The sequence below is a fragment of the Aulonocara sp. 'chitande type north' Nkhata Bay genome, linkage group LG3, assembly GCF_057382095.1.
Source record: "Aulonocara sp. 'chitande type north' Nkhata Bay isolate Kocher_YH1m ecotype deep benthic linkage group LG3, A_spYH_male_GT1.1, whole genome shotgun sequence".
In the NCBI taxonomy this organism is placed as follows: Eukaryota; Metazoa; Chordata; class Actinopteri; order Cichliformes; family Cichlidae; genus Aulonocara; species Aulonocara sp. 'chitande type north' Nkhata Bay.
In genome coordinates this window covers 17,641,084-17,666,638 of record NC_141346.1, presented here as the reverse complement: position 1 = coordinate 17,666,638, position 25,555 = coordinate 17,641,084, and the positions used below count along the sequence as shown (strand labels likewise).

The following is a 25,555-nucleotide window of genomic DNA, read 5'->3' as shown; positions in this document are numbered from 1 at the left end:
CCCACAGATTTGAAATCAGGATGTCGCTCACATATAAAACAACATGTGTCTCTGAGCAGCTTTTACCAACCACCAAATTCATGAGACTGTAATACATTTACTGATGCTTGTTGCAGCTCTGTCAGCAGTCAGGGCTGCAGGTGGGTTGTTTTCACCAGAAGTGACCACTGCTACCAGAAATATCACGGTGTGATGGGTAACAGGTGTGACGTCAACTCAAAGCAGATGATAGTTTAGGTGATATTCATTTTAAAGGCATTATTTTTTTCAGGTTTTACTCTGAGGAAGTGAGTTTGTCATTTGATGCAACCAAGATGAAGTGGTCTGTGCTGCCATCTACTGACATTAAAGTGCAACAACAGGCTGCCCACCTCTGAGTCTGCAGCACTCAAGGTTTAATGTTTCCACTTCACACAGGATCAGGAGTGCTCAGCTCTTTACAAGAAAATCTCTGTCACACACTGAACACCACAAAAATATACAAACAAGTTCACAAGTTTTATTTCATTACAATCATATACACTCACTGGCCACATTATTAGGTACACCTTCCTAGTACTGAATTTGGTCTTCTTTTTTTTTAACTTTCAGAGTTGCTATAATTCTTCACAGCAGATTCAACAAAGTGCTGCAAACATTCCTCTGATGTTTTGGTTCATGTTGACGTGACATTATCACACAGCTGCTGCAGATTTGTGAGCTCCATGATGCAACTTCATCTCAAAGGTGGTTAGTTTGTACTGAACTTCAGCACCAATGAACCCACAGAAAAAGTAATTGTACAGTCATCATCCTCTCAGAGTGCAGACAGCCGTGACTCTCAGTTACTGACTCACACCTCAGTGCTCTGTGGATGAGGTCAGCGCTCAGCCTACAAATATGCACAGTACACACTTTAAATACAGAAGTCCTGTTTCTCATCCATCAGTCATAACATCATCGTACACACTGATGTCTATATCACAGCCAATGTGGGCCACAAAAACAAAAGAAGATGAAATTCTGAGGCCACATCTGGAGCACTTGCAAAGAGATACAGAAAGACGTGGAGCCGGTACAATTATTTCCAAGAAAACAGCGAGAAATGCAGTCAAAGAGCCAAGAATGGACCAAAGTCACACCTGAGACAAGTTTCTCCGTGCAGGAGGAACGTTAAAACAATCATCACCAACAAAGGCTCAAAGGATGTTCAAAGGATTAAAAACATTTTCAGTAAACATGCTCAATACTTTTGACATTTCTTATCATTACAGATAATTTATGGACATCTATGGTTTGATTGCTTTGCATGTGTGGATTGGATGTTGTTACCAACACCTGGTGAAAATTTCAATCACAGTAATCAGCAGAGATTTCCCACTGAAGCATAAACTGCACTGACATCAGTGACAAAGATTTCTTTGAAAAACTAGAAAAACAAGCATTTCAGTAATCAGTCCTTCAGGAGATGAAAACTGGAGTCAAGGTCTCTGTATTGGCTTGAGAGAGAAACTGTTGCACTGTTGCAAATGTGCAAATGTTGCAAATTAAATGTGAAAATTTAGTTTTAGAATATTTTTGACAAAAGTTTTAAATGTGAATTTCAAATGTGAGTTCTGGATCAAATAAGACCTGAAGGCTTTTAACCTGCTCACACAGGTTTAGTGGAAGAGTCTGAAGTTTGTTATGAAGTTTCTCTCTGAGCTTCAGAGCTGCTGATTAAACCTCAGTTTTGTCCTGAGTGAGTTGGAGGAAGTTTGCTGCCATCCAGGAATTAATATGTAAGATGCCGAGAGATCTGACTGGCTCTGTGTCATCAGGAGACACAACAACATAAAGTTGTGTATCATCAGTGTACTAATGTGTACTGATTCTGTGCCTCCTGATGACATCACAAAGTTACAGCCTGTAAATGTTAAAAGCACTGGTCCCAGATTTAACCTCTGTGGAACGCCACAGTTCAGTTTGTAGCTCCTGGATGAAGATTCATCAACACATACAAAGAATCCTCCATCTGTGCAATTTAATCCAGTTAGAAACTCTCAGAGTCTCTATCAATGTCTCTAAGCGTCTGCAGTGATCCACAGGATCAAAGTCAGCACTGACATCAAGAGGAACCAACATAGATTCAAGAGTTTCTCTGACAGTTTGCGTTACATAAATCTCCAACCAAAACAGGTTCTGATATAAAGCTATAATGGTCCACACAGCAGCTCCGACCTGAACACATTCAGTGTGAAACACACTGGTTTATATTCTGTTTGTTCTCCTCGTGATGTTACCCTCATACAACTATCTATCTATACGTATAAATATGTCATTTTTATAGTTAAACGTTTTTAACTAGTTTAATGTATTATCTCTCTCTCTCCTGTCATCCTATTTTCTTTCAGATCATCTCCTTCATTGCTTCTTCATCAGGAAGGATCATTCTTCCTTTTTTTAGAGATCACGACAGCGACCACAACAATGATCACAGCAAGTAACAAACCAAAAGCTACCAGTCCAGCATGATATCTTCTACCAATTTCATCCTCCTTCCCTCCAGCCTCCTTCCCTCCATCCTCTGTGTGTCCTCCTGGCTGACCTGCAGGTGAGAAACAGGTGTGAGGTGTCAGCTGTCAGGTAGGTGATGAGTGAAGAACAGAACAGAATCAAACTGCTGTCAGACATTATCTACTGCACTCTGATCACATCACTCAGACCAGCTGCTTTCTACAAAGTCTCATCAACAACATCTTTAGAAACAAACATCAACAACCAGGAAGCAGCTTCACCTCTGATCACACACACACTCAACTCTACTCACTCACCTGGAGGATCAACAACACTCAGGGTGATGATGCTGATGGGGTCAGTCTTCAGATGAGCTCTCTTCCTGCGGTTTGTTCTTCTCTGGACGACACGACACTCGTATGTTCCAGCGTCTACAGCTGTGACATTTGTCACAATCAAAGACACGTCTCTATCCTTCATCTGTCTGTCCTGCAGATCCACCCGGTTCTTAAAAGATGGATGCTGCTCATCAGGATCAAACTGCCCATCCCGGTAAGTAAGGACATATTCATCTTCCAGGTCAGCTCTGCTCCACTCTACAACTAGGATGGGGATGTCCTTGTCTGGAGCTTGACATGGCAGAGTGACATTGTGTCCCGAGTCAGCTGAGATGACTTTCTGGTCTGAAAGAGGAAACACCACACAGCAGAGAGGTTAAATGGGTCAAAGTTCAAGGGTTCACTTTTACAGCAGATAATCGGAGTATCAGAGAGAGACCACTGGTGTCTGGTTTATAGTCGTTAAATCCTTTAAAACTGACCATCAGACCTGCTGCTGAGCACAATCTCTTATACTAAGTGCAGAAAATACAGATGAATGACACTCAGCTCCAAAATAGATCCCTAAACTCTGCAGTAAAACTAAAGTGAAAAATACATATTTCAGGATAAAAGAAGTATTTGTGTGTGTGTGTGTGTGTGTGTGTGTGTGTGTGTGTGTGTGTGTGTGTGTGTGTGTGTGTTTAGTATGCACTCTGGGTATGAGAATGTTTGAAAACAACACAGAGAGGAAAGTGTTATACAGTTTCCTGTCTGTAAAGACTTTCGTGAAAGTGTGTCTTAGAAATATGAAAAACAACCAATTACCTTTGTTTTCCGCGGTTGCGTGTGAGAAGAGATAAGCGCACAGCAGGAAAATCCACACTGGAACCACTGTTTTAGTCATTGTGTGAATGGATTAAAATCCTCCCGAGGAGTCTTTGTAATGCTGATGCAACGCGGTAGGCGTGAGAGAGCGACTCTGTGCTCTGGTGTTATTAAAGTTCATACACAAAACTGATCGTCAGATGACGTATGTTGATCTGATTGGTTAAGACCCGTCAGTGAGGTGTAGTGTGTTTGTGTCTGATGACCCTGGGTTGTAGGCGATTTAATTCAGTTCACGTAATTTTCGGCTGGACGTCGAGAAGCATCGGTAAACACCGGCAGTGCACGCGCGGAAACAGCGGAAGTGGGGGGGACCGATGAGTTGTTGGCTAGGCTAAAGAAAACAACCACTCCACACACACACACACACACACACACCATATTCCTGACCAACATTAGATCGCAAGTAAACTGAAAGGACTGGAGCTGCTGATCGCTGATTTGACAACTTTATCCAGCTGCAGTGTGAGGTTTATTAGAAACCTGCTAATCCTAGAAACCACCGTGCAGCTAGCAGACAAAGCTAGCTACCGAAAGTGGTTGGACTGGTGGACGACTTCAGTGAGGAGTAGATGACATTTGGCTCTGGTAGAAACTCTGCACACACAAACACACAGGAGGAGAATATAAGCACAAATTATTATTTTTGGCTCTAATTAGTAAACACAGAGTGAGTCTATAATACTAGCAACCTGTTAAAATTGTATGAACACAATGATGAGCCAGATTCTGCTGGCGTGATGCAAACTGTGTACCATTATGGAGACAGACTGGTCAAACTGTGGCAGAACTGTGATGGTTGCTGCTTGAAAAGAGCAGTGAGGGAACTGTGGCTCAGGTTTGAGGTTCATCCATCATCAACCAGAGGACAGTGCTCTCTGATGTCAATGGGATGAATAACTCAATTAAGAGATGTAAAGTGATGCTTGATATGAGAAAGGTAGCAAAGGGTAGCAAAATTATAAAAAACTCAGTTAATTTTGAATGTTCTAAAGAAATTCAGGACATTATTGTAAGAGGTAAACTAGAAGGGGAGGTGGTGACGCTAATCAATCTCTATATTCCCCCTGAGAGCAATCAACAAAATATGAAGACTACTTACAACAGTCATGTCAGAATCTGAAGGGACAGTGTTGTGTGCAGGAGACTTTGTAGTATACGACCATAGGATTGATACAACAAGCATGAATAGAAGCAAAAACAGCCTGGCGAGGATGGTTAATACCTTTATGAAAGAGCAGGGAATGGTAGATGTATGGAGGGAACATCATCTGCTGGATAAGGAGGATACACACTACTCAAAGACTCACAACACTTACTCAAGAATAGACTATGTCTTAATGAACAGATGGGATCTATATAGAGTAACTGAATGCACAATTGGAGGGGCAGATATTTCTGATCATTGTGCCATGTGGAGAGAGGCAATCATGATTATCTCAGTAATCCTTAAAGAGGGAAAAGTCACTGAATATTGTATCAATTACAGACTCATATCGGTACTCACTGTGGATTACTAAATATACACATCTATAATTGCTAAACAATATGGGGCAATTGTGACAGATCTAATTAATGATTAATTAATTGGATACAAACAAAAAAGGACAGTGCAGCCCTAATAAGCCTGGATGCAGAGAAGGTTTTCCACAGTGCAGATTGGAGCTTCCTGTACGCCGTGCTTGAAAGGTTCGGCTTTAATGACGGTGCTGTGATGTGTATCAAATCTATTTACTAATCTGCGACAGCTGGATTGAGTACTCATATTAAACATGATCTAAACCGATGGTCAACTCTTCCACTAGACTTTTTTAGTGCAAGAATCACAACAATAAAAATGAGTATCCTCCCACAGCTATTGTACCTTTTCCAATCTCTGCCAGTGAAGATCCCAGTGGAAAAATTCAACAACTGTGACAGGCTCATCTCTAGATTTGTTTGGAACGGTAAAAGGCCTAGAATAAAATATTCAACATTAATACTGTCTAGGAAGCACGGTGGTGTGGGACTCCCTAATCTAAACAGCTCAGACTCTGGACTTCCTACTTACTTCCTACGTTACTGTGTAAAGTTTCCACACAGCAGCTGCTGCATTAGACAAAGTGAAAAGTTTGCCTTGTTTTCTCTTCATAAACAGGGTTTCTTGGTAAAGAGGAACTTCAAGCTTCAAATTACAGATACTCCTGTATGAAACTTTATCTTTAATCATCATCTCTCAAACTGCTGAAACTTGCACAACTGTCACTGAAGACTAAACACAGATTCACAACACAGAGAGGAACAACCAGCAGCAGGCATGTTGTAATATTCATGGATACAGAGTTGACGTAATGTTCATTTGGTGCCAAGAAATGTGATCCCTGCTCAGATTAGCACCAATGTCACGTGTTTTACTACTCTGATGCCACAGGAGTAAATGTGACACTCAGGAATTTGCTTGAGTGAGTCAGCAACAGAGAGTCAACAGTTCCTGTTGAACTCTACATGAATTTCTCCATTTTGTTTTCTGTGCTGTTTAAACAGGACAGCCCGGATATTTGATTTCTAATTCTTAGTCACACAGTTAAATACATTTGGTTTGATTCTTTAATCTGTGAGTCAGCAGATTCAAATCAACACATTTTTATTGTATTTATCCCAGAAACCCTTCAGCAAAGCTCCACTTTCTGCTTCCTTACACACAGGAAGTCTTTGAAAAACTGTGAACCAAATTTAAACAGACTCACTGAGTCACTGCTTAACAGTCAAACAGTCTCTGGTAATGAATCACACAGAGGCCACAAAATATCACATTCAGCTTCCACTCCTTCATGTCTTATGTCTCTCTAAGGAATTATCTTTTTAACTTCAGTTCAGATGCTTCATCTTCTGTGAATTCGGAATAAAATAAAAAACAAATCAGGTTTAAACTAACAACAAAAAATAAACATTCATCTGATCATTGTTAACATACACAGTGAGCAGGTTAGTCAGGACTGTGTTCACTGATACGACTCCTGATTGACATTTCTGTCACATCTTAGACTGATATGTGTGTTTATCCTCTAAAAAGGACATCTGAAGATTTGCATGAAGAAAAACTAAATATCCATCCATTCAATTCCGCTTATCAGGGTCGCGGGGGCGCTGGAGTCTATCCCAGCTGTCATAGGGCGAGAGGCAGGGTACACCCTGGACAGGTCGCAGGGCCAACACACAGGGACAGACAACCATTCACGCCAGAAGCCAGAGTACCCGGAGGGAACCCACGCAAACACGGGAGAGAACATGCAAACGCAGAAAGACCCTGACCTGATGGTGGAATTGAACTCAGGACCTTCTTGCTGTGCGGCAACAGTGCTTTTTTTTTTTTTTCTCTTTTTTTTTAAAAAAAGCCAAAAGTCATTGTAAACCCTCATTATGAACACAGCCACCCACTGATCCAGTGTGGAAATCTCATTCTTTGTGAGCCACGTGCTTGACTTATGTTGGGTGGATTATGTTTCCTTATTGTCTGAGTCTTATGAATTAAGTTTGTAATAAAAAATTAAATGTCATAAAAGTGGGAAAGAACAATCATCTCATTCTCATGTTCTTCATTACTGTGTCCCTGTAGGAGCATGCTCTGCTGCTTGGGCCTTATTTGGTGTTTTGCTTTCCCTGAATGTTGTTGGGGCTGCAGCATGGTACTTTTATAAACATGGATGTTTTCAAAGGTATTTCATATATTAACTTGCATGTATCTAATATCTAGAATAATATGTAGTACTTCTCATTTTAAAGCTTATGTACCTCTAGAGACCTCTACAGGCTGCCATTAGGAATCAGGATGAAATCCTTGAACACATTGTCAGGCCCTACGCTGGTTCCGTTGATCCTGGTTTCCTCCTCTTGTACAATAATGCCTGACCTTAGTAGGCGAGAATATGCAGGCAGATGAAAGAATTGGTACTAATCACCCAAACCCCTTTGATTTTCAGGGTAGCGTTGAATTCAGCCCTCTGTAGGTAGATCATTTTCATTTCTATTAAACAATGTGGCATCCATTTGTTCCTTACACATTACCCAGTCCATATCAGTATAGATATGCAGATGATTTTTTTTCCAGTATTATAAGGGGCCAAGTCACATTTTTGTTACATTCTGTAAAAAGGAAAGTGCACTAGTTACTTTGGTGCAATAGAAATACAAAACGTTCTCTCCACCTGTCCAGCACATTCTCCTCATTGTCTAGGTTACCAGACTGTAGGTAGCTCAGAGGCTGTAGTTGCTATTCTTAGTAGGGAAACTGTCATGTGTGGTACCCTCAGTGGTCTTGAAGAAGCAGTCTTTGGTCCAACAAGAATCCAATTGTGTTAGTCTACCCCAATTGAACCACATCCTACATGGCGTTTCCTGGCTTTATAAAAGTGAATCCCTGGACAAATATATTGTAACTGAAGACAGATGCAGTAAAAAGACTCACTGCCTGCAAAGTATTCGGCAAAGTATTCAGACTTTATTTATGATTGAAGGTAATACAGAAGTTTTGTTCAAATCCTTCAGTTGCAGCTGAGTCTGCAATTAAATTGTACCTTTATTGTTTTATTTCAAATCTACTGTTCTAGTGTGCAGAGGCTAAATTTTAAAAGTTGATTTAATGTCCACAAATTTGCAGCCTCTGTGAATACTGTGTCACTATTTTGTACGGTAGGAGGTCTTTAAACCAACATGGTGGCAAGCAGCATGACACAAAACGTCTTTTTTTGCCTGTCCCGTTTGGCTCTTTTGCCATCAGAATGATTGTCTAAAGGCAAAGAAAGATGCCCAACGGATTTACTTTACCAAATTGACCATCCCAGCCTTGCCGTAATGGTCCATTTGATTCACCTTTTATTGTTTATTTTATTTTCACTTGCTGAATACGGGACAGACTTGACTGGGGGAAAGAAAGAGAAAGAGCTGAGAAGAGGGACGGGGGAAAAGGGCAAAAAAACAAAAACCAACAGAATGGGCAGAAAAAAAAAAATGCATATATTGATCACCTGGTGGCACAGTGGTTAGTACTGTGCAGCAACAGTGCTAACCACTGTGCCACCGGGGTTAGCACATTTTTAAACAAAATCTTTAAAAATGTAGTATAGTAGTTTAGTTTTTCATTTTTAGTTCTGTGAAAAAGTAAATAAAAAATATTAAAACACTTTAAATAAAGAAAAACTTGCCTTTTTAATCATTTTATTGCGTGATTATTTATTTTGTCCTATTTTTAGCAATTAAATATGTTGTTTGTGTTTTTGTTTCTGCTACTTTGATGTTTTATGTTTTAGTTTCTGCTGTATTTTTACAAGCTAAAGAAAATCAAAGAGACCCTTTTACAAACAGTTGATACTGACGGCTCAAAAGCTGCAGAACTACATTCCAGATACAGACAAGTAGATTTACACTACAGTCAAAGGTTTGGGAAACCATTTCAGGTGATTACATCATGAAGCTGACTGAGAGAAGGCCAAGGGTTTGCAGCACTGGCAACAGCGAGCCCTGCAGCACAGGATTATTTCTTCAAGTAAAGGCTGATAATAATCCTTAATACTGGCCTTCTTTGATATATAATAAATAAAATAAAATTAAAATGTAACCTCCAGAGCTCCTAATGAGCCTGTGACTGTAAGCAGAGAAGAAATTGGAGGTTGTGGTTTGCCATTCAGCTTCACCTCCCCCTCCTCTGCTGTCTCACAATAGGACACTCAGAAAGATGAAACTGAAATTTTGCTGTGGAATTTCTGTAGTTAATACAGAGAAAAAAAAGAGTCATCAACATGACTTTAGATTGCATATCAGTAATTTGATATGCAATCTGAACAGAAAATATAGAACGGAAAATATTTCTTAAATATGGAAGTAAAACCCTTTGTGACTAAAAGTTAAAACTGTGTTTCACTCAAACTTGTGTTCAGGGCTGGTTTCAACACCTCCCCCACACCACAGAAACAGCAGGACGCTGCCTTGTACACAGAACAAAGAGTAATTTTTCTTTAGCTCACACATAAAACAGTTGAAGTAACACAGTTTTACTATTATTTAGTGTTAGTCTCAACATATGCAGACTCAATCTATCTATATGATTCATCTACGTGGTACTAAAACCACATTGTCACACATGACAGCTACAACAGCAACATAGTGCATGTTTGCATTTGATTCGTTTGCTGTCAGCTTCCCTCTAAAACTGCTCCATGTTGCACAAAAACTGAATTATGGGGGTGGAGTGTAAGTACTTTCCTGTGGGGCTCAGCTGAACTCAGTTCTGGGACTTGAAATCAATAGCAAAGGTTTATTTTAAGACAAACACCCCCTTTCACTTCCATGAAGAAAATATGCTATTTATTTCACTCATACCAAACTAAAGAAGCCTTAAAGAATGTCTTTAACACTGTCATGTGACTCACATGCAAACTCCAGTGTCACATTTCACTGTAGGTGGAACTCGCTCTGAGAAAGCACACACAGCCATGATGACTGTCTGTGTGTGCTTGTTTTATGTGTCATCGTCCCCTATAACCGAGCACAGCTCATGATAAAAGTCTGGATGTTGTATAACTGTGTTTGTATACATAAGCAGAATATAGAACTACACTATTGCCTGTTAAACATTATTTTAATCATCTCTGAAGATGAGAAATCAGTAAGGAGACACCATGAATTAGTAAAGTACACAATTTGAGTAAGAAGCTGTCTGACTTGTTGCAGAAGAAGAAGCAATTTTGACAATGAACTAAATAAAGTGGAGGGTGTAGTTTGGTAACAGTCTGTCAGGTTGGATGTTGTTATATTTAAGACTATTTTTTGCTCATTTGATGTCAGAGATACTGAAAATTTTTAAACAGGAAGTGAAACTGATTGTTACATTTACAGAAGTCTAATGTGTAATTTGAACAAAATAATTGTAAAACTCTGGTGAACGTAGTTAAATCGTGTATGATCTGGATGAAATTCAACAACTTAACAGTTGTGAAAATTATTATTGTTGAGGTGACGTGATACAATATAGTAAGAGTGGTTAGTTGCTTCACATATCACAAGATCACATGAAATTTGAAACCACAGGTAAATCATTTCAGTTACAAGAGGCACATTTAGCTGCTGTTGCCGTTAAAAGTACTTAAGTGAAATAAATATTATGACAACGACTTTTTTGAGAGGAAAAATTGAGAATAGAGGAGGTGAAGGATAAGTCAGGCAAATCAGTTCCACATATCTTAGTAAAACTTGAATGATTTAAATTTCAAATTGGATGCAACGTTTGTGCTGATATCATATTTACTGTCTCTTCTTTGTGTTGTCTGTTGCTTCAGTGCCAAGATAATCTCAGAGCAAATAAATAAAAGTAAATTCTACTGAAGCTTTTTGCAGTTCATGGGATTTCATAGTTTATTATATTAATTAATATTAATTCATTATGAATCTGAAATTTAAAAACACTCACAGAGCAAAAGAAAGTGGTCAGGTTAACTCAGGCTTTGCTGAGCTGATTCAACATTTCTGAGTAAAACCCAGTTTGATTCTTTAGAGTCACTTTGCACAGTTTAGTGGAACCACTTAAAATAACTTGATACAAGTAGTTTCAAAAATGTTTATTTTTTACTTTACATAACTGTAAAACATTAAAACTTTGTATTATTTTAACCCTGTTTTTATGTGATATGAGTTAAAGAAAAACTAACATCACATATATAATATTTAAGAACAATTCAGCCTACGGTGGTTTTAAAATGTTGGAGCTGAATAGTGAGTGTGTGTGAATTACAAAAGTTCAGCTCTTTTCGAAACATAAGCGCAGTCACTTCAAATCTATAAAACACAAACAATAAGACATGTGTAGACATGCTTTTTTTGGAGGTAAATATCTGGATTATTATCAGTACACTGCATGCTGAATCAGTTTGAATCCCCACAAAAAGGCTCATAGAAATATCTGAATTCCCACCTCTGACACACAATCATCGTGCTCTATTCATAAACAGAGCAATAAAGTGGTTGTTTCTGAGTCCATCAAAGGCAGATGTGGGACACATTTCAACAGTAGGTCAAACTAAGAAAGAGCAAACTGTGAGACTCTCAGAGACTTTGAACCAAGGAAACACAGAAGAATATTTAAATGTGACTGACTTTGATCCACAGCTCAGTTTGATCAAGTTACAGAGCCAAACTATGTCTATGAGTCCAACAGACATCACATGACATCCAACCAACAGACCAGGTTTCATGACAGCAGGACTAGGTGTCAAATTCAAGGTTAAACAATTCAAAAGTAGGAGAGACACAAATGTGCAATAACAGAGTGCACCACAGTGTCAGAGAGAGTTGCACTGCCTTTGACTCATAAGCACTGAGTCATAGCACAACAGACGGAAACAGCTGGAGCTGTTGTTTTCTTCTTTTGAGTCACAGAAGAACACTGTAAAATGAATAAATAAATAAAAAGAAAAATAAACAGTGGGAGAGGTGAAGCTGAACTTTAAACCAAAACCTTTCTGCATTTAGTTTGATTACAAGATTGAGAGAAAGAATTTATCATTTTACAAACAAAGTAAATTATCTGCATAGAGTCTGACCCAAGAGTCATTTAGTTGTCAGCCCTGCATTAATCTGACAGGTCAGGTTACAGGATACCTTCAGATTCACATAGAATTCAATTCAATGTGAATAGAAAACACTTCCATCAGCTTATAAAACCCATGCATTAGTCAATTACAGCACTGGTCGCTTCTTGGCACTTCAAATAGGATCAAACATTCTTGAAGAGAGAAACGTTGTGATTTCACCTGTGAGATTATCTGTGTGCAGTAAATACTTGATGCAGAAGCAGTGCTGCGCTTGGAAAGAGTGGAAAATTCCATCCTCAGCTTTTCTTTGACTCACAAAGATTCATGTTCAGTAGTTAAGAGTTATGCCACACCCACTGATTGCAACATTCAGTCATACAGTATACAGTAATGTGGGCAAGCTGTCATGCTTCCTGCCTGTAGCTTGCTGACAGGTCATTAAGACTGACAAAGTGGAGTTGTGGTGTAATACCGACATTACACCACAACTCCACTTTGTCAGTCTTAATGATATATATATATATATATATATATATATATATATATATATATATATATATATATATATATATATATATATATATATATATTATTTATTACAATTTCTATTTGCCTTTCTAGTTATGAAAATAATTTACTAAACATGTCTGGGATTTTTACACAAAAAAACTATAACTACTAGAATTTTAAGTTTTTTTGTTGTGGTAATACAAAAACATAAGTAAATTCACACACATACGGTTATACTGAAAAGAGTGTTACCAAGCAAGGCAAAAAGAAAAAAAAGGAAAATTCAAAAAGGTTTTATACTGTTTTGTACTTATTGGGCTACATCTTTATTATATAAGCTATACAGCACATACAATCAAAATTGATGATTTATGTTTAATTATGTGCACTAAAGATATAAAGTTAGACTATATTTATATGAAACATGTGTATACTTACTGCATTTACCAAATGTAACACCTGTCTTTTTTATTTTTTTAAACAGGCCTTTGCATTTGCCACCACACACACACCACTGTATCACACAGAGTATAAAGTATCTCCAGTTGCTGTAAAACTGCATTTCATTTGTGTCATTTTGTTTTTATTAGCCTGCATCTGTGTAGCAAAACATATTTCCGACCCTGTAATCAATAATTTGCTGTTTTTTTTTCCTTTATCATAAGAGGCCAAGCTGCAGTATAGAAACTTGGAGAGGAGGTCTGGTTAAATGTTGTCTGCCATGTGTACATGTGTGATTTAAAGAAAGATTTGAGATTGTCACCATGTAGTGAATTTACCTAAAAGTAGCCCAAAACATAAAAAAATGAAAAACTAACAAGCTCTTTCATACCTGAGGAAAAATCCAATAACAAGAAAATAAAGGAGACACATAAAGAGAAGGACCTTTGTCCACCCTCCATCCCGTGGACGGTATCTTATTTATTCTGTCTTTAATCTTGTTTGTCAATCATTTCATTTATTTGGTAGTTTTTAATTTAAGACTTGTGACTTTTTGTTTTGATTTTTTCCTTGGCGATAAAATATTTCTCTAAATACCTGCCTGTGTATCTGATATGTGTGCAGTATCATCTGCTACTATTCGATCTTGCTCAATTGAATGCACTTGTGTGCACGTAAACTGCATTCCTGTAGTAACACAGGGAACAGCTGTATTAACATTAACGTTTCCAAATTATATGAACACGTTGCTTTACCGGACTGACACATAAAAGATCTGATCACTTGGTGTTAAAAATAATATTAAATAGATACTTCCTCTTTGTGCTCAGCGCACATTAACTCAGAGACAACCGAGCGCATATCAGTGCACAGTTTAAGGAACGGTGCACATGAAGTAAATGTAGGTTTCCCATTATCAGAACTGTGGAGAAGATGAATTAGGAATAATACATCTTTACAGCTTGCGCGATACAACAAAACTGTTTTTGATGCAGGAGTGCAAACATGTTTAAGTCACGCCGCTTCAAAGTGAAGCAACAGGACACTGCGATGCCTGCTGTGAAAGGCAGAACTGATGGTGATGATGAGCTTTGAGTAATACAGTTATAAACATTTTTGTTTACAGCAGACTCTTCTTGTCACAACTTAATCATACAAACTGTAAATGTGTGTGAGTAGGGGAGACTGGGGATAGTTGTAACTTGGGTCAGTTGTAACACTTCCAATTTCTCCAATCAGGGTAAATGTCAAATGATGTGATTCATCCTGTAAATGCCCAATTCAGTTCTTCTATCACATGTGAAAAATTATCTGCTTTGCAGTTAAACTCATCAAACTTAAATTGTGTTTAGTGCTAGTGTTTTAGCCGTTGGCTGTAATGTTAGCTAGTTCATGGCTATAGGAGTCTGGGTCAGTTGTAACAATAATGCAGATGTTACCACACTATTACTTTAACTTATATTAAACGAGTTGGGGCAACGACACCAGCAGAGAGAGGTTCACTGGTCACATTTGTATATGCGGTTAATGCCATTGGCAACACAATTCCTCCACTGTTTGTGTTCCCACACATACCTTATGCAGACCACTGTGTCAGAGATGGACCAGTAGGAAGTACTGGTAGTGGAAATAAATCAGGATGGGTGCAAGAAACAGATTTCCTCATCTTTCTGAAGCACTTTGCAAACCACACCAAGGTAAGCCATAAAAGAAGTAATTCTTCTCATGGACATCGCAGTGGAATTGTGATGCTGGTGCACAACTACATTTATTCAGCTTCATTTTTATGTTCAAAAGTTGGTGCAAGAGTTGTAGCTTACAATGCCCACTGAGCCAGGAGGACTACCCAAAATTAATGAAATATTCAGTTGTTGAAAATTCCATAATTTGTCTATTTTGGGGGGTGAAGAAAAGCTAGATTTCAGCATTCTGTCTCACACACACACACACACACACACACACACAGAGCTACATAAATGGCTCTAAGTGCATTCATGTGTTGAGTAAACCAAGATTACATGTTAAGATTTTGTCAGTAAGCTTATTTCATTGTGTTACATTTCACCCCAGGATATGTTACAACTAACCCAGACTATGGGGTTAATTGTAACATTTCGCTCTTTGTGTTACCATGCAATGAGTAATTGTGCTGCAAAGAAAATAGCTGTTTAATTTAACAATTTAATAGCAGAGACATGTAAATACTTTGCATTACACTTTGAATCCACTACCTTAAAAGAGCTCCAAGCTACAGACAGAAATGTCAAAAATGTTACAACTGGTCTCCCCCACATCCAAAAACTAACATTCACTTTCTGGAATTACTTGCTGCCAGGGAAAGAGTGTCCTCTCTGTTAGCAGCCCAAACTAAAGCCGCTCTAACATCTAACAGCGGGTAAGAAATAAATCAGTAAGATTTTAAAATCAAACTCACCTGCACAGGTAAACCCAACGAGGGACACAGACAGTAAAGTCCAGCAGAGCCACGGAGATGCTACAGAAAACATGTTTCATGAGCTTCTGTCTAAACCGTGTTGAGCGGAGTTATTTTTAACGACGTGCTGCCTTTGAGTGCAATTTGAAAATTCACCTCCGCCTAAAACAATAACCCACGACATGTTTAGTAAAATGTAAATCAGCCTATATTAATAGGCTGATTTTACAGGATAAGATTGTGGTTCAAGCACTGTCTCTGCTTTTTTTCCCCATAACCACAGTTAGGTTAGGTTTAGGGTGTTTCGTGCTGTAACGGCCTGGTAATAATAGGAAATACATAAAAATATTCTTGAGGCAATGCTCATGTTGTTTTATCACTTTAGTTTTATAAAACATGAAAATATCTCAAAGGTTCCTGGCGACATGTCAAATAACATAAACATAAGCATCTGTTAGAATATCGATTTCTGATTTTATGGTTGCAGACTCAAAGACACCATTCCACTTAGGAATGTCCTGTTTATTCTATTCTATTCTATTCTATTCTATTCTATTCTATTCTATTCTATTCTATTCTATTCTATTCCATTTAGGAATTTGAAACCACAAGCGAGACGTCAGCGATCACAACAAGACAAGATGTAGTGATCTGACACAGAACGTCTGTATCGAGGCGTTACCTTTCCGGGAAAGGTAACTCATGTGCAAACAGCTTGAATATTTTTTATGACTCAAACAAAGCTTGTATAGGTGACGTTCCGGTTAAACGAGCACACGCGTGACAGCAGGGAATATCGCCTCAGATTCCAGTATTTTGGTCTGACATGCTGTGACATTTCTAAAGTAACCAAAGATATAGAAAATATTAAATAACTTAATATTTTTAGATGGTTTTACAGGTGTAGAGTGGCTCGAATCAATAAAGACATTTAGTATGAGTGAATCTCAAACCTGTGAAACACGTGATGTCCCACCAAGCTATTCCCACAAAGTTGGGAGCATGAAATGTCCAGAATGTCTCAGTATGCTGAAGCATTAAGAGTTCCTTTCACTTGCACAGTTCACTCTTGAAAAAACAACCTCACACACAAAGCAGTCAGACAAAAAAGTTGACTCTGTGACGATGCAGCAGCTGTTTTGTATCCAGTATGGAGGAAACGTCAAACGGACAGAAATAAACTTCACAAAATATCTTCTGTAAATACTTTTCACATGTTGTGCACTCCTGGTGTTCCCCACAGTCTCCCACTCAACTTCCAACCTGGTCAAACCTGTTTTACTTTGAACATTAGTCAGGACCAGGCAGGGTGAGGCCTAAAAATAAGATTTTCATGTTGACATACACTGAATGTCCATCCATCCATTCGCTTCCACTTCTCCTTTTCAGGGTCGCGGGGGGCACTGGAGCCTATCCCAGCCGTCATAGGGCGAGAGGCGGGGTACACCCTGGACAGGTCGCCAGTCTGTCGCAGGGCCAACACACAGGGACAGACAACCATTCACACTCATTCGCACATTCACACCTAGTGGCAATTTGGATTATCCAATTAACCTATCCCCACAAGCTGCATGTCTTTGGACGGTGGGAGGAAGCCGGAGTACCCGGAGGGAACCCACGCAAACACGGGGAGAACATGCAAACTCCACACAGAAAGACCCCGGCCTGATGGTGGAATTGAACTCAGGACCTTCTTGCTGTGCGGCTACAGTGCTAACCACCGTGCCACCGTGCTGCCTTACACTGAATGTGTAAACTTATTTTTATGACTGCTGTGTAATAAAGTGAAAACTTTTCAGCTCTGATTTCAAAACCCAAAGGATTTCAATTATGCTTTCTAGATATGAACTTTCTAAAGCTGACTAACAGTTGATGTTCCTCTTTTTTAAACAGTCTTACACAGAGGGTAAAAAATATACCACTTACAGTTTCCACTTTAACAAACACAGGAGTGTGAAAAATGTAAAGTTCCTCCTTCAGTGTAAATATTTGATGATCTGAGGAGAAATTTATCCTGACATTTAAACGAACAAAGTCAGCAAATCAGCAAAAGCATCAAACTACAGTTAACATGCAGTCACATCTGTAAACATCAAACACACATGAAAATGTTTAATTTTACAGCTCCCAAAGATTTTAATCACAAAACATCTGAAATGTTACATCAAAACATCTGGAAGACAATCATTTTAATCCCAACAGCAAAATAAATAATTACCCTTTATTAACAACAGTTATTAAAAAGCTATATCCTGAAAAAGGCTACAATCGTAGAAATGTTCACACTCTTTCCAAAAGTCTCAGTAACTAAAACATGATGATTTGTGTTGATACTAGTGTAGAGGAACAAAGAGTGCAGGTGAACAGTGAGTCCTAATGTAGATGAACTCTGAAACACCTCAGTGGTCCTAAGTTGTCAGTGACGTTCAGCTGAAATACCTCCAAACAACCAAATATCCTCGATACGATCAGATGACTGTCTGTGAAGCAAAGACCTGATCTGGATCTAATGCTGTGGTCATGTTGACTTACAATGAAAATGTCTGTGAAGCTTCTCAGTCATCCAGGTCATCGTAGTCAAGGAGCTTGGAAAGATCTGGGACTCTCCACCATTTGACCTTAGAACTGAAGAAGCTTCTCGGATGAGAGGTGAAACGTCTTCAAGCAACTTAAAGAAGTCCAGACGCTTTTCTTTGCAAGCTCCTTTGACTACCATGAAAATCTAACAGTGCCTCTGTAGAGTTTCACAATGAGGCGAGAACACTTTGCTTTAGTTTTATGTTCAGGATGAACTAAGGTGCTGCACCAAGAACCAAGATGAAGGATAAAGATCAGCTGAAGGTCCAGATACATCTCCCAGGTCCTGTTTCAGGAGTTTGCTGAATTTCTTCCCATTTCTTAAGGACATGACTTTCACATGCTGCCTCATCTGTGGGTGGGTTTTTTTTGTTTGTTTTTTTTGTTTAAACTTGTCCTGTGGCCAGCTTTGCTCGGGTGGTGCAGGCAGCAGTGCTTTGATTCCTGGCTTCTATAGTTTTAAAGGACAACATACCAAACCCTGAGTGTGAGAATGTCAGGTAAAAGAAACAAGTAGAAATGTGAGAATAAGAAGAGAATAGATTCATTCATTGTCACTATACAGTTGCTGTACAATGATACAGAGCATCTCCGACCCAGTGCGAACATGTGTGTGTGTGTGTGTGTGTGTGTGTGTGTGTGTGTGTGTGTGTGTGTGTGTGTGTGCGCGCGTGTGTGTGTGTGGGGGGTTCTTTTAAGATATAAACAGTATTAACAGGAACAAATATATAAAATGTACAAATATACAATCTGGTGTAACAACAGTAAATAAATAGAATTTGGGATTGCACAGTGGTGTAACTGTTATTGGTGCATGTGTGAGTTCAGGGTGGTTATGGCTTTAGGGAAGAAACTGTTTGAGTCTGTGGGTTTTTGTACTGATGCACCTGTAGCATCCCTGAGGAAGCAGGCTGAACATGTTGGGAAAACCCGAATGCTTTTGTCCACAGTCACATTTGCAATACAGAACTTGATATAGTCCAGTACTGATCCTGTGAAAGGTTTTAGCTCCTGGTGTTCAAATATGTCCCAGTCTGTCTGTGTGAAGCAGTCCTGTAGCTTTCAGGCCAGGCTGTAACAGTCTTTGTGGTGGGCCTGGCACTGCGTCTGAGGGGGGAGTAGGCTGGGGAGAGCAGGAGGGAGAGGTGGTCCGACTGGTCGTAGTGGGAGAGGGGTATGGCTCCATGTTGGAGTAAACATGATGTAGAGTGATCTCTCCCCTGGTGGGACATTTCACATGCTGATGGATCTTTGGGAGTAGTCTTCATGCTGACCTTATTAAAATCACCTGCAGTTACGTGAACACCGTCCCGCTGCTGTTGATGGTGTTCAGTAGCATAGAGAGCTCCGTGTTTACCGATAGAAACCGATAGTACAAAAAGAAATGAGAAGGATGTACAAACTAAGCAACTAAAGAAAAGAAAAGAGTACTGAGACGGAGAGCCGTAAGCTGCTGCAACAGTGTGCGCCGCCATCTTGAGTGGTGTAGTAACAAAGTGCTTTGAGGGCACAAACAGTAAAAAGGCTGCATAAGTACCATGTAAGACTTGATGTTGTACCAGGCTGCTGTTTTCATCCTGCTGACACTCTGATTTCAGAACAGATGTCAGCTGGTTCATCAGAAGGAAGATGATTGGATGAATTTCTGTTTGGCAATTTTGAAGCGATCACGAGAGCAACAAGGAGGACAAGAAGTAACAACCCAGAAGCTACCAGCCCATAATGTCTGTTGACTTCATCTTGCTTCCCTTCTTCTTCCTTCTTCCCTCCAGCCTCCTTCCCTCCAGCCTCCTTCCCTCCATCCTCCTTCCCTCCATCCTCCTTCCCTCCATCCTCCTTCCCTCTGTCCTCCATCCCTCCATCCTCTGTGTCTCCTCCTGGCTGACCTGCAGGTGAGAAACAGGTGTGAGGTGTCAGCTGTCAGGTAGGTGATGAGTGAAGAACAGAACAGAATCCATTTCCTCTTCAAACTGCTGTCAGACATTATCTACTGCACTCTGATCACATCACTCAGACCAGCTGCTTTCTACAAAGTCTCATCAACAACATCTTTACAAACAAACATCAACAAGCAGGAAGCAGCTTCACCTCTGATCACACACACACTCAACTCTACTCACTCACCTGGAGGAACAACACTCAGGTTTATGCTGCATATGAGCGTCTCTGGAGCATTATTTTGATTTTCTCCTCTTGTGTAGACTCGACACTCGTATGTTCCATTATCAGTAGTCGTCACATTGTTCACAATCAGAGACACGTCTCCATCCTTCATTTGTCTGTCCTGCAGATCCACCCGGTTCTTAAAAGATGGATGCTGCTTGGTGGTATCAAAGTGCTTTTGCCGATACACAAGGACGTATTCCTCTCCTAGGTCAGCTCTTTTCCACTCTATGGCAGTGATGTTCTTGTTTGGAGCTCGACATGTCAGAGTGACGTTCTGTCCAGACTCAGCTGTGATAGGTTTATGGTCTGAAAGAGGAAACAACACAAAGCAGAGAGGATACAGAAGTCTGAGTATAACTGTTCACTTTTACAGCAGCCAATCAGAGTGAGCAGCTACAGGCAGAGAAGTATACACGCTGGGTCCAGCACATCAGGGTAAATGGTCAACAGACACACCACAGACACAAATACACACATACATGTTTGTGCCAGTGTATCATTCAAAGTACAAAATATTCAAAATAAATATTCAACTCCAGCTTCTGTAAATCTGCATTTCTGGGCAAACAGACTCTGCCCTGAATTTTCTCACCTGCATATACTACACTTACACATGTGCAAACTAACATACACATGCTTATCGGTCCCGACACTACGATCCATACTCCATTCACCACCATCATTAGCACTTGTATGCACTCTAAATAAAAACATCTATGTATAAATATAATGACAGCTCTAATTCGGGAGTAAGTTAGATCTACTATCTGATTATATTCACTGTTTCACATCCTTCCAAAAGCAGGTTTCAACGAGTTTTCTGTGTCAAACGTCGCCTGAACATTAGTAAACTAGCACAGCCCTCCCCAACCCCCCGTCCCAGTACCGGTCCACAAGAGTTGAGGCTTGGGTGGGAAATTGATGGTTTTCAGGGTTTTTAATCGTTTTTTATTGTTAACTTGGTTTTCCTGGGTCTTTTGCCGTGTGTTATGAATAAATCTTCTTTGGTAGCGGTACTGGTTTTATTTTGTTGTATTTATCTGCAACACTTTAAAGGCCGGTCCGTGAAAATATTGTCAGACATAAACTGTCCGGACCGTGCATACCTCTATAAGCTCATGTAAAGCTGAGGAGCACGAGCCAAAGTATTTCATTATGGGTAAATGTGGCTACACTGCTTATCTCTATATGACAATGATCTTCTGGTAACGTTATATCTGTGTTTATACATGATGTGTGCAGTTTTATATTTTATGATGTCCATGGACTTCAAGGTACTTGACCACAAAAACAGAAGTGTGCTCTTTACATCCATCTTAATTAACGATCCCGATTGCTGTTTTCTGAAGTTCACATAAAGGTTGACGAAATTTTTTACATTTGTTGCCTCAGGCGTCACCACTGTCCTCTAAATGTGGCAATAAAATGAACTGTGAAGTACACACAGTGATTTGTAATGCAAATAATGTATTGCTGGACACAACACAAATGTTTCTCCTTAGTTTGTACATGTTTATATTAGATTGTGTTTTCCATTGTTACAGAAAGAAATTTGCTATCAAAGACTTCAACATTTTTTATCAACATTTTGACTCAATCGTGCTCAGGAGTCATAACAGAAACATGTACTGCATTAATATTACACTGCAGTGTCACCCAGGTTCCTACTGTTTTTATGCATGCGCTCCATCTACACTCAGAGGGGCATCAGTGAGTCATGTTAATAGTACAGAGTTGAGGGGATTTAAGGAGTGATGGCTGAAGTAAATGTAGATTTTCTATTATCAGCAGTGTCGGAAGGACGAATCAATAATAATAATAATAATAATAATAATAATAATAAACCTTTAGAGCAGTTTGTCCATGTTTGTCTGACACCGCTTTAAAGTGAATGAAAGCACCAGCTGCTGCCTCTACAGGTGAGGATGAGTAATGCGGTTATAAACTGTTTCTTATACAGTAAACTCTTCACAGCTTCATTATACAAACTGTTATGTAAACGTGTGTGAGTACATCTAAAAACTAACATCCACTTTCTCACATGACAGAAGACTTTTGTTGACAGGAGACCTGCGTCCTCACTGTGAGCAGCCCAAACTAAAGCAGCTCTAACTTCTAACAGCGCATCACAGCGTGTAAGAAATAAATCGCTAGGATTTTAAAATCAAACTCACCCGCACAGGTAAAGCCCACGACGGAGACAGACAGTAAAGTCCAACAGAGCCACGGAGATGTTACAGCAAACATGTTTCATGAAGCACAGTCAGACTACACGAACGGGTTTATGTTGGAAGAGCCGGTGCACCGGTGTGTTGACAGTACAGCACACCGGTTTGCGTTTTGTTATCTTGGCCTTGGATTTGATAAGGCTGCTGTCAATCATTCACTGTCTCGCTTACATTGGAAGAGACCCAGAATGGGACTGAACCGAGTTACCCCACTTCCGTTTTGAATCCTGACGCTATTGAAGGACTTCCTGTATGACTGTTGTCGGCTTTTTGGCGCCAATCGGGAGAGGTTGGTGCGGCTGCTGTAATGGAGCTTATGGAAGTTTATTTTTTTATTAGCAGCCCCCTTGATAAAGGCACAAGGTATGTTTATGATGTAAATAAGTACATGCTTAAATATTTTGGGTGACGGAAACTGCATTTGTCACATTTAGACTGCAGGACTGGCGAACCTGAAATCCCCGCCCATGCACCAGTGATGGGTCGGTCGCGAACGAAATGGCTCTTATTCATGCAGGTCCATATGACAGAGAATATGCATCTTCTTTTTGTTTTCATATTATAATTTGTATTTAATTGTGTTGTGGTTTGCAGTGTTTTGTGTTGTTTCACTTTAAATTTGTAAAAGGAAAAAGCTGAAAATTTAAATAGTTAAAAGTTGAAATGTGAATAGTTGATTTTTGTATTATATGATTTATTTATTACATTTTATGTGGAGTGAATAAATATAAGTCTATTTACGGTGGCCCCTACAGACAAAGCACATACATACATACATACACATATAAACTCCAAAACACGCAAAAACTCAGAAGCACATAAAAACTCAAAACACGTACAAAATACAACAGAAGTGCTCCAGGATGCTGGGCGCAGTGTTGAACTTTTGTTACCTAGTGGCTACACAAGCCAGCAAGTACCAACGACCTGATTTGGTGTGTGGTAATAACAGGTAAATGAACATTATTATTTTTTGAATTATTTGACTATATATGAATGCTTGTGTATAAATACACAAACAATACACATATGATTTCATGCTTTCAATTGTGTAATTTAAGTGATCTAGTAGCTCTGTTTTGGAAGTTCAGTTCAAGCTAGAAATGGGTTTTGGAGTTTGTACGTGTTTTGTCTCTAGGAAAAGGTCCCATGGTGCAGCAAATAAAATGCTCTGTTGAAAGTAGAAAAAGTGAAGTGACCCTGTGCACGAGAAAATGCTAACTTCCTGGTTTGAGACCGGATGTGGGTTTGTACATTTCCGGTAGCTTTACTTTGCAGTCAATCGCTACTGCGAAGATCGACTACAAAATCATGTCCAAAATACAAAAACGCAAAGATTGCATTAAGTTACAAAGAGCAGAAGGTGGGAACACTCACCATTACTGTGTCATAAAAAAACAAAACAATTTTAACGTTTGAAGAGTGTGGATTGATCGGTTGTTTACATCACTCAACACAAGCAGAACTGCATTACAAAATGAAAAGACACATCGTCCACATTCAGAAGCACATCTCTGTATAGTGACAGTTCTTATGATTTAAACAGGCAAATGTTCAGCATTCAAACTACAGGTGAAGAATAGTCAAACCCAGATGTTTCCCCCATTATGTTGATATCAGCTAGTCAAGTACACACCTACACATCATATCAACAAACCGTGAAAAAAAAGCCACAGGATATAAAAAAAAAGTAAATAAATGATGCTGGTAAGGGTCTCTATATATTAGTATTTACCAAGGGTATTTTGTGACTTACCTATTTTGGGCGATCGTGGCTCAAGAGTTGGGAGTTCGCCTTGTAATCGGAACGTTGCCTGTTTGAGCCCTGGCTTGGACAGTCTTGGTCGTTGTGTCCTTGGGCAAGACACTTCACCCGTTGCCTACTGGTGGTGGTCAGAGGGCCCGGTGGTGCCAGTGTCCGGCAGCCTCGCCTCTGTCAGTGCGCCCCAGGGTGGCTGTGGCTACAATGTAGCTTGACTGGATATGTAAAGCGCTTAGGGACTAGTAAAGCGCTATATAAATACAGGCCATTTACCATTTGCCTTCAAAATTACAGTGGTCCCTCGCTATAACCTTTCGCGGCCTTGCTGTTTTGCAGAATTTTTCTTTTTGTTGTGTGTAAATTTGCATGTTTTTTTTGTCCTTCTACAGAGCCTTGTGTTCTGGGTCCTGATCGGCTGTAGATCATTGTCGACTTCCTCTGTGCCAGCTCGCCTGTACAGGACAGAATCGCTACATCGATCACTAGCAGTAAGTTTTCTCCCCAACAAAATCAATGTCGACAAAATGTTTTGCACCGTCAAAGGCACCTGCGGTAGCACCCAAAACGCAGAGGGAGATGTTAACCATCGCACAAAAAGTTTGACTTCTTGTTGGACACCTGTGATAAACGAGGGACCACTATACAAATACTGAGAAATATAACATTTGAATGCTTTCTCTCTTTTGCTCTGAGGCGCGGGGAAAAACAAATATTGACAAGACGATGAACATATTCAGTAAATGCCCAAGACATCTAGAGAAATGTAAATCGCCGCTTGATTCATCCATTTGGTTGACTTGTTTTGGAAAACCCGACCGTAAACAAGGAGCGAATATAAACAAAGCACTCTACAGGAGTTTCCCAACCGGAAGTAGCATATGCTAAGGTGCACAAAAACTGTCATTTCGGCACTCAGCAGCTCCCTGTTTTTACCACTAATTAAAGAATGACATTTTTGCAGAGATTCTTCTTGAACACTGGCTGTAATATCACTCAGGAATCCGTTTAGTTGTATTTTTGTTCAATTTGGCATTTTTTTATTTTTACTTTTCATATTTATAAAAGGAAGCTGCTTGCGAGATGCGACCACTTCATGTTTCAAATACTGAGAAGCTTCAACAACAAATATGTGTTCAAGCCAACATGATGTTTGCTCCTGTAACTGATTGCTTTTCCATCTTGTTCTCTGAATATTT

The 25,555-nt window shown here is 39.5% G+C and overlaps 2 protein-coding genes and 1 long non-coding RNA gene across 4 annotated transcripts in view; 1 reads left to right on the top strand and 2 right to left on the bottom strand.

Moving 5' to 3' along the window:
* Nucleotides 1-260: 260 nt before the first annotated feature.
* On the bottom strand, nucleotides 261-4,209 carry LOC147334277 (coxsackievirus and adenovirus receptor-like). The gene is made up of 3 exons (XM_086286740.1): nucleotides 3,621-4,209; nucleotides 2,793-3,158; nucleotides 261-2,566 (listed from the first exon to the last, which is right to left on the bottom strand). Exons 1-3 carry the CDS (start codon nucleotides 3,697-3,699, stop codon nucleotides 2,397-2,399), a joined length of 615 nt encoding a protein of 204 aa, XP_086142866.1. The 5' UTR covers nucleotides 3,700-4,209; the 3' UTR covers nucleotides 261-2,396.
* LOC147334276 (uncharacterized) overlaps nucleotides 3,800-25,555 on the top strand; it is a 24,226-nt gene continuing 2,470 nt past the window's right edge. The window contains exons 1-2 of one of the 2 annotated variants that reach the window (XR_015128456.1): nucleotides 22,872-22,960; nucleotides 24,749-24,847. This is a non-coding gene — a long non-coding RNA (uncharacterized LOC147334276). Of the gene's footprint in view, nucleotides 4,146-22,871; nucleotides 22,961-24,748; nucleotides 24,848-25,555 lie in introns of those variants that run through there. The other variant, XR_015128455.1, reaches the window with a different exon arrangement.
* LOC147334275 (butyrophilin-like protein 2) overlaps nucleotides 19,498-25,555 on the bottom strand; it is a 20,574-nt gene continuing 14,516 nt past the window's right edge. The window contains exons 4-5 of the mRNA XM_086286823.1: nucleotides 20,328-20,675; nucleotides 19,498-20,029 (exon numbers count right to left, since the gene is read on the bottom strand). Coding sequence (XP_086142949.1) covers nucleotides 19,776-20,029; nucleotides 20,328-20,675 — 602 coding nt within the window. The 3' untranslated portion in view covers nucleotides 19,498-19,775. The remainder of the gene's footprint in view (nucleotides 20,030-20,327; nucleotides 20,676-25,555) is intronic.

Bases quoted from the DNA above. Each gene is read 5' to 3' on its own strand.
- LOC147334277 (XM_086286740.1), bottom strand. From the start codon at position 3,699: ATGACTAAAACAGTGGTTCCAGTGTGGATTTTCCTGCTGTGCGCTTAT. The intron at 3,159-3,620 runs GTAATTGGTTGT...TTCCTCTTTCAG, and splicing joins CGCAACCGCGGAAAACAAAG to ACCAGAAAGTCATCTCAGCT. The intron at 2,567-2,792 runs GTGAGTGAGTAG...TCTCACCTGCAG, and splicing joins GAGTGTTGTTGATCCTCCAG to GTCAGCCAGGAGGACACACA.